General features: G+C 48.4%; 1 protein-coding gene across 1 annotated transcript in view; it reads left to right on the forward strand.

Moving 5' to 3' along the window:
• DCDC2C (doublecortin domain containing 2C) overlaps positions 1-8,157 on the forward strand; it is a 49,669-nt gene that overhangs the window by 5,562 nt on the left and 35,950 nt on the right. The window contains exons 2-3 of the mRNA XM_061163225.1: positions 1,854-1,905; positions 7,244-7,320. Of these exons, the coding sequence (XP_061019208.1) occupies positions 1,854-1,905; positions 7,244-7,320 (129 nt within the window). The remainder of the gene's footprint in view (positions 1-1,853; positions 1,906-7,243; positions 7,321-8,157) is intronic.

Raw genomic sequence — 8,157 nt, forward strand, 5'->3', positions numbered from 1 at the left:
ATAAAAAGTGAACGTGCTGGTCAACTCTGGCAGCTCGGTGGCACCCAGGTCTGTCCGCGAGTCTCCTAACCCCCACGTGCACCTGAGCACTAGCAGGAGACGGGGAGGGGGAAGAGCGTGTGCAGAGGCCAGCACGCCAGGGGAGGAGGAGTGTGGTGTCTGAGCTGGGAGACCTGGGCTGGACAGGGTCCTGGGTTTGCCCGTGTGGTAGCACGTGGCCGGTTGAGCAGCCTCTCTGAGACTCTGCCTCCTCATCAGTAGAACAGGGCCCGTTGATGTCTGCTCCAGTGTGGGTTGTGAGGATGCAGTGGACACAGCACTTTGAAATGCCCGGTGTGGTCCTCGTGGTGGGCTTCTGCCTTGCTCTTGTTCTCCAGAAGCAGCAAGGGGGCCATGCCCCTTGCACACGAGCATCTAGTCTCTGCTTCAAGTTCCTGCTCCCCAGCCCCCAGCCCGAAGGAAACCCGGGTCCATCCAGAAACCTCCTCCAGGCGCCTGGCTTAATGCCCCGGGCCCACCGGGTCTCCGAGGCATCACTTATCCCCTCTTTCTTTCTGTTTCGGTGTTCTTCGGCAGGCAATGTGGAGACAATACATGGCATTTTGTGGCTGTTCAATCTTTTTATGCCTTAATTTTCCCATGTTTATTTTTACCTTCTGTTTTCCATCTCATGATAATAAGTTGTGTCATTTGGGGGATTAATGTTCATCGTCAGATATGGAATTTGGGGATCCAACCCTAAAATGCCCCTTTGGAGACAAGCAGAAGTGTGCATGGAAGGGCCTACGAGCCACGGTGGTGACTGAAGATGTCCAGTTTCTTCAGTTCACAGTGTTCGAAGGTTTGAGTTGGCTGCAGCATTTTATCATGGAGGTGTTCGTGTAATGTGAAATTTCGGTTTCCAGTAAAAAATAGAGGATTTTATTGTTTAAAAGGACTGAGTGTTTAGTTGCCTGCATTTCCACAGGAAAACAGTGCCCAGGAGTTACGCGCCCCGTCCATCTCAGAGGGACCCTCACTCCTCTAGCCGCAGACCCCACCCTTCCCTAACACCGCCCTTTGCAAGCATCACCGTTCACTTGCCTCCGTAGGCGTCTGAGCTTGTGACTCCTGACTGCATCGTAAGCGCTTAAAAATGTCTTTCCTTCCATCCGCCAACTCTTAGTCAGTCCTTCTCTGACTGTGGCTAAAATCATTGTCAAGAACAATCCCAAACATGTAAAAAATTGTTTTAAATCAGAAGGAAGCCTTAACACATATACATTTTAATGTATTCTTTTTTATCATTAAGAACATCTGTTCTATCTTTGAGGCATATGGAGGACTCTTCAGAAGTCCCCAGGTTGTTAACCCCCCAGGTTGTACCTGTGGGGCTCACACACATTTGATTCCTGTGGCTCTTTCCAGTGTTCAGGTTTTGGCAGGATGGGGTCCACGACAACATTCCATGAGACACGCGGGACAGGACAGGCGTGAGGGAGCTGGGCGGGGTGTCCGGGTGTCCACCCTGACTTTGGCCGGTAGTGGACCCTGGACGAGCCACGAGTCACCCCCTAAAGTTTTCCTCTTTGAGTCCTTCCCAAGGTTCCTCTGTGGTAAATAATGTGTGAGGGAAAGCAGTGCCATTGAGGACAGTTTTCCCGAGTGGTGCCAACCGTGGCCAGCGTGGACATTGTCCTGCAATGACATTGCTGTCGTATGTTGACGTGGGCATCTACGGTGCTCTAGATTTTAGTTTTAAGTTGATATGGAGTGGGATATTGTGATGCCAAAGAGGAGACACCTCCAAAGAGGCTCAAATTTTCAATCTAAATATCTACCTTCTAATTAGGTTTTTCTTTCTTCTTTTGCAGTTATATTAATATAGTTCCCAGAAAACCTGCAAAGATGAGGAAGTTGAAGGAAGTAAGTCCTCACTGCCAGCTACTAAAGATGGGATAAAGTGGATGACTTGGTAAAAATGGAAATGTCAGTATGGAGTAATTGAAGTTTCATAGAAACAGCCTTTTGTAGGGAATGCCTACAAAGGCAGGCTGCTCTTGAAGCCAGAAATCACTGGGTGAGCTTGTTCTGTTGTCAGAGCACCTCAGCCCCTGAGAAGGTGGACGTGGGCGAGAACGTTCTAAGACGGCCGTTAGGGAGAGGGCAGGTCCATCCATCCAGTTGATGAGACGCAGTGCGCTGTCATTCATCAAGCCTTTTAACTCTTGTTTGGGGGATTTGGAAAGACAGGTGTCAGGAAAGGTTATTTTAAGTCACATGATTGAAGCTCTTTATAATGTTAAATTTAAAGATTTGCTCTATATTCCGAACATTTTTGTACTTGAAAGACATTTGAAAGGTCTACAAGATGAAGCCATCCATCACTCTACTCACATCGCTTGGGTCTTAGCAAACAAACAAACAAACCGTAGTTCACATGTAAGTTAAAAGAGATCCACCTTTTTAATGAGCAACAAAAATCACCTGAGCAAGATAGCCTGATGCTATTTAGAATGCAAGATGATTTTTACTTTTTAATTTTATAAATGGGATTTCATGGAGTATTTCAAAGGTGAGCTGTTTTTAGAGTATCTGCTTCTACATGTGGTAATTTTGCTATTAAGTTCTCTCCTCTGTAAAAAGGAGATGAGAATGTGTGTTAGACAATGTGTAATATGAGGATTACATGATGAAATATATATACTGTACCCATACTAAATGTGTCTGTTCTCATCCTCTATGTCCTCTAAATGTCCTTGAACTCCAGCCAGGGCTCCAATCAAGGACAGTCCAGCGGTGCTTGCTTTTCCCCCAAGCACCAGCCTGAGGACACTTGCATTACTTGCCCACCTTAGACTGTCATTTGCCAGGGACAGGAGGAAAAGTTCCCGACCAGAAAGCAATTGGCAATCACTCAATTTCAGAGCTACCTTAGTAAAGAGAAAGGAAATGTGTATGGTCATCCTTAACCCCTAGGTCCCTGAATCTCCCTCTCCCAGTGGGGCAGGAAGTGGGATTAAAGACCATTTCTGAAGAGGACCCCTCGACTCCAAATAGTGCTCTTGGGATCTTGAGTTTTGATGACTGTGTCATGTTGATTTAAAGAGAATCTCGTCAGTCTCCAATTTTTAAAAAGGCTTTTTAAATAAACATTAAAAAAAACTGTCATTTATGCGTTTTGGCTGCGCGGGGCCTTCGTGGCCGAGGGGGCTGTCCCCAGCTGTGCCCAACCCTAGTGCTGGGGCGAGGGCGTCTCACCTCCATGACTTCTCTTGCTGTGCAGTGCCGGCTCTGGGGCCCACAGGCTTCACGAACTATAGTTTACGGGCTCCAGAGCTTGGCCTCCGTAGCTGTACCTCTTCCTCCAAACCCAGTTGTTATTTTGTTTCCCTTTTTTGGAGAACGGATTTGTACACCCAGTTCCTGGTTGTACACCCAGTTCCTGAAACCAGAGACCTAAACGCTGCTCTTAGTTTTCCCATCTCCCAGCTGCCGGCGCCCCATCCCTCCCCTCGCCCCTCAGACTGTTCAGTTATTCCTCTGATTCTTGCTGACGGCACCGGAACTGCTCCTGGGAGCCCCATGCCTTCTGCTGGCCTTCCGGCATGCTGCGCCTCCCTTTCCGAGTTGATCACCTCGGTTCCCTGGTTCAGACACTTCCAGGCCTGCCTCCTTGCTCCCGGGGGATGGAGTCTGCTAACCTTGACCTGGCCCTTGCTTTCTCGGTCAGCCCCACCTCTCACCACCGCTCCCTCTGAGTCCAGGATCTAGTCTAGCGCTTTCTGTTTCCCAGGGACCTTGTACCCACGAGGGTGTGTCCAAAGTCCTCTCACCAGGATGCTGCGTATGCTGCTCCCCCAGCCTCATTCAACATTTCTTCCCACAATCGATGGACTGGCTCCTTCCTGTAGTTCGGCTCTCAGCCTGGATGCCGCTTCCTCCAGGAAGCCTGCTTTGTGTCGCTGTGAGGAGGGGGTGCACCCATCTGTGGCCCGCACCGGCCCCCACGGAGCCCCCACCACAGAGCTGCATGTGCTGTCCCCTTCTTCCCAGACCGCCCCTTCAGTGGCCTGGGTCCCCGCGCGCTCAGCACTTCCGAGGCCAGGTGTGATGCTCACCTTTGCATCTCTAACACTTAGCACAGTTCCTCCCGTGGTGGGTCCTCCACAAATAAGGCTTATGTAAATGGAACCATGGCCGAGGGCCTTCCGGAGTCTGCAGCCTGGCAGAATTTGGGGCAGGTACTGTCCCTGGGTCGGTTTTAGTTAAGGTCCTGCTTCTGAGTAGGGACTTCCCAGGATGGCCAGCAGCCTGCATGAATCACGAGGCCATCTGATGCTCTGTGATAGTCTCTCTGATTGCAGACTCAGTGAGTCTGGAGTCATTCAGAGCGTCAGTTCCAACCTGTAAGTCCATTTGTCAGAGGGCAGCTGAAGTCCTCAGATATGCAGATGACACCACCCTTATGGGAGAAAGCAAAGAGGAACTAAAGAGCCTCGATGAAAGTGAAAGAGGAGAGTGAAAAAGCTGGCTTAAAACTCAACATTCAGAAAACTAAGATCATGGCTTCTGGTCTCATCACTTCATGGCAAATGGATGGGGAAACAATGGAAACAGTGACAGACTTTATTTTTGGGGGCTCCAAAATCACTGCAGATGGTGACTGCAGTCATGAAATTAAAAGACACTTACTCCTTAGAAGGAAAGTTATGACCAACCTAGACAGCATATTAAAAAGCAGAGACATTACTTTACCAACAAAGGTCCATCTAGTCAAAGCTATGGTTTTTCCAGTAGTCAGGTATGGATGTGAGAGTTGGACTATAAAGAAAGCTGAGCACTGAAGAATTGATGCTTTTGAACTGTGGTGTTTGAGAAGACTCTTGAGAGTCCCTTGGACTGCAAGGAGATCCAACCAGTCCATCCTAAAGGAAATCAGTCCTGGGTGTTCATTGGAAGGACTGATGTTGAAGCTGAAACTCCAATACTTTGGCCACCTGATGCGAAGAGCTGACTCACTGGAAAAGATCCTGATGCTGGGAAAGATTGAGGGCAGGAGGAGAAGGGGACGACAGAGGATGAGATGGTTGGATGGCATCACCGACTCGATGGACATGGGTTTGAGGAAGCTCCGGGAGTTGGTGATGGACAGTGAGGCCTGGAGTGCTGCAGTCCATGGGGTTGCAAAGAGTCGGACATGACTGAGCGACTAGACTGAACTGAACTGAGCTGAAGTCCGTCCTCCAGGGGAGCATGACCACGGGTCAGCTATGGGGCTTTTTGTTTGATATTTTGTATGAAGGCTGTGAGGGTGTTCACAGAGGATGGGGCTGGGGAGAGAAGGGACTTCAGAGCAACAAGACAGATAAGATCCGCTGCTGTTGACTGGGCTCTTAGCTCTGAACTTCAGGCGCTTTGCTGAGCACTGGACAATGCGTTCACTCACTTTGTGTTACTGGTATCTCGAGCAAACCTATGTCAATGCACTACTTTTTTTTTTAAACTATTTTTTTTGGCCTAATTTTTTTTTGTATTTTTATTGAAGTATATTTGATTTACAATATTGTGTTAGTTTCAAGTGTGATTGAAAAAGTGATTTGGTTATGCATATTTTTTAAGATTATTTTTCATTATAGGTTATTACAAGGAATGAATATTGTTCCCTGTATTATATGGTAAATCCTTGTTGCTTATCTATTTTATGTGTAGTAGCTTGCATCGGTTCATCCCAGTCTCCTCATTTATCATCCCCCCACTTTCACCACTGGCAACCATAAGTTTGTTTGCTATGTCTGTGAGTCTGTTTCTGTTCCGTATATAGATTCATTTGTATTTTTTTCAGATTTGACATATAAGTAACATCATGAAATATTTATCTTTTACTGTCTGACTTACTGCACATGCACTGCTGTGATCCGCATTGCATGCACAGACAGACAGACAGGCTTAGGGAAGCGAGACAAGTTGAGCAAGCTCACACAGTGATAAAGAGATGGAAAAAGTCCTGGAGTCATGGATGACTCAACAAAGGCTCCTAAATGCTATATCAGCATTGGTTCAAGTCCCCATTTTGCTAAAACCTATAATAAAATATTTTTGATGGCTTATTATGTCCAGGACACTTAATAGCTGTGTGTTCTTGGGAAGATTATATAGCCTCTCTGATTCTTTCCTACCTGGTTGTTTTGAGGATCAGACATGAATGCCTATAGAGGTCTGAATGCAGTGCCTAGTTCATAGTTGGCATCAGCAAACCATCCATGCTGCTTTGGCAGCGTCGAGTGTCTTCCATCAGGGATGCAAATCTGGTTTAATGACCCTGGTTAGTCGCTCAGTCATGTCCAACTCTTTGCAACCCCTTGGACTGTAGCCCTCCAGGCTCCTCTGTCCATGGGATTCTCCAGGCAGAATACTGGAGTGGGTTGCCATTTCCTTCTCCAGGGGCTCTTCCTCCCAACCTGGGGATCGAACCGGCGTCTCCTGCATGGCAGGCAGATTCTTTACTGTCTGAGCCACCACCTTCAATAAAGAGCTGTAAAGCCCACTGGGTCCTGCCTCTTGGGGCAGATGATTGACACGAGTCTTGAAACTGTTACCACCGTCAGACAACAGAAAAGCGTGTTTGCCTGACACTTGTTAGGAGATTATTATCTGGAATACAGAGGGGAAGGTCCAGAATCATGTATTTAATTGCTGGAGCCATTGAATCAGGCAGGTGATATTGGGGTTAATGAATCATTAACACATAAAAAAGCAATTAGTTAATTGTTTCCATAATTTTTTTCAGTCAAGCAGAGAGCTGCTTCTTAGGGTAGCTGTATCTTAATATAGTTTTGCAGAGGATAATGTCTGTTGTTTTCTTTCCAAACTGGGTCTGCAAATTCATGGTAGTTGTTGATATTCGTGGCATTGGTTTGGTGGCTATAAGTATACGAGTATATATAATTTAAAAAATTTGTTTAGTTTTGGCTGAGCTCTTTGTTGCTTGCCAGCTTTTCTCTAGTTGTGCCATGAGGGCTTCTCATCGTGGAGTCCTCTCTGGTGGAGCACAGGCTCTAGGATGTGCCAGATTCAGCAGCTGCAGCTCCCAGACTCTGCCCAGCATGGAGCCCAGCTTTCCTGGTCCCCTCTGGGGTCTGTTCTGTTAGCGGGGCTGTCCCACCTTTACTTAGGTTTTGGGCTGACGCTGTGTGTGATATCGGTATCCACCAAGCATTTGTTAGCTTGACCTGGGTTCTGGGCCTCCTTTGTCTCCTTGCAGATCAAGCCGGTGGTGCACTGTGGCATGAACGTGCCTTCCAGGTGGCAGACGTTCCATCGTATGTCCCGACAAATAAAGTGAGTACAGTTTGGGGGTGGGGGGGGGGTAGAGATCGCGCTTGCCTGAGCCCCTTAAAGACAGTAGCATCCCTGCTTTGCCCTCCTCCTCATCCTCCCCCTTGTCACCCTGCCGTCTCGTCCATCTTCCCGGAACCTTCTGTTCAATTCCGCCTTGCAGGTGCCACGTGTTCTCTCCAGAAGCTTGAGTTTGGAGAACCAACGCCATTGCCCCACCGCAGTTCCCGGGTCACGTGGGGCAGAAACACGCAATTTAGTCTCCATTTTTTTCATTCATTTTGCAGTCTAGTCATTGCAGCTGCTGGATGGTGATAGGAAATGTAGAAGTTCTGTTCCCAGCGAAACTTAAAAAACAAACAGAAAATAGTTATGGTGGCTTTCAGAGTTTCTGATGTTTGAGCGAGGAAGGTAGTTTTGACCCTCCCTGGTGAACCGGGAGCCGGGGTAGCAGGAGCGGAGGCTGTGGAGGGTGAGTTCTGTAGCAGCCGGATGCCAGAGACAGAAGCTAATGCGCCTCCCCTCTCTCCTGGTCCTGCTCCTGTAGAAGGAATTCCAGTGAGTTTGCAGGTCCTGGCTCCCAGTCAGAGGGGCCCCAGCTCGGCTTGGTCCCTTGAGTAGCCTTGAGTAGCCGAGGCTCCACTTTCCAGCTGGTTGTCCTTCCCGCCCCTGCTGACCAGCCAAGAGCTGGGGCCCGGGAGGCGGGGAAGCCCCTGTGGAACCAGCAGAGCCCCCGACGGAGACACCCAAGGGCATCACGAGCAAACACGGCCTGCTAGTTAGCGAAGCTGCTCCTTCACTTACCCTCAAAAACCCAACCATCGTTTCTCTAAGATACTT

This window comes from Dama dama, chromosome 16, assembly GCF_033118175.1.
Source record: "Dama dama isolate Ldn47 chromosome 16, ASM3311817v1, whole genome shotgun sequence".
In the NCBI taxonomy this organism is placed as follows: domain Eukaryota; kingdom Metazoa; phylum Chordata; class Mammalia; order Artiodactyla; family Cervidae; genus Dama; species Dama dama.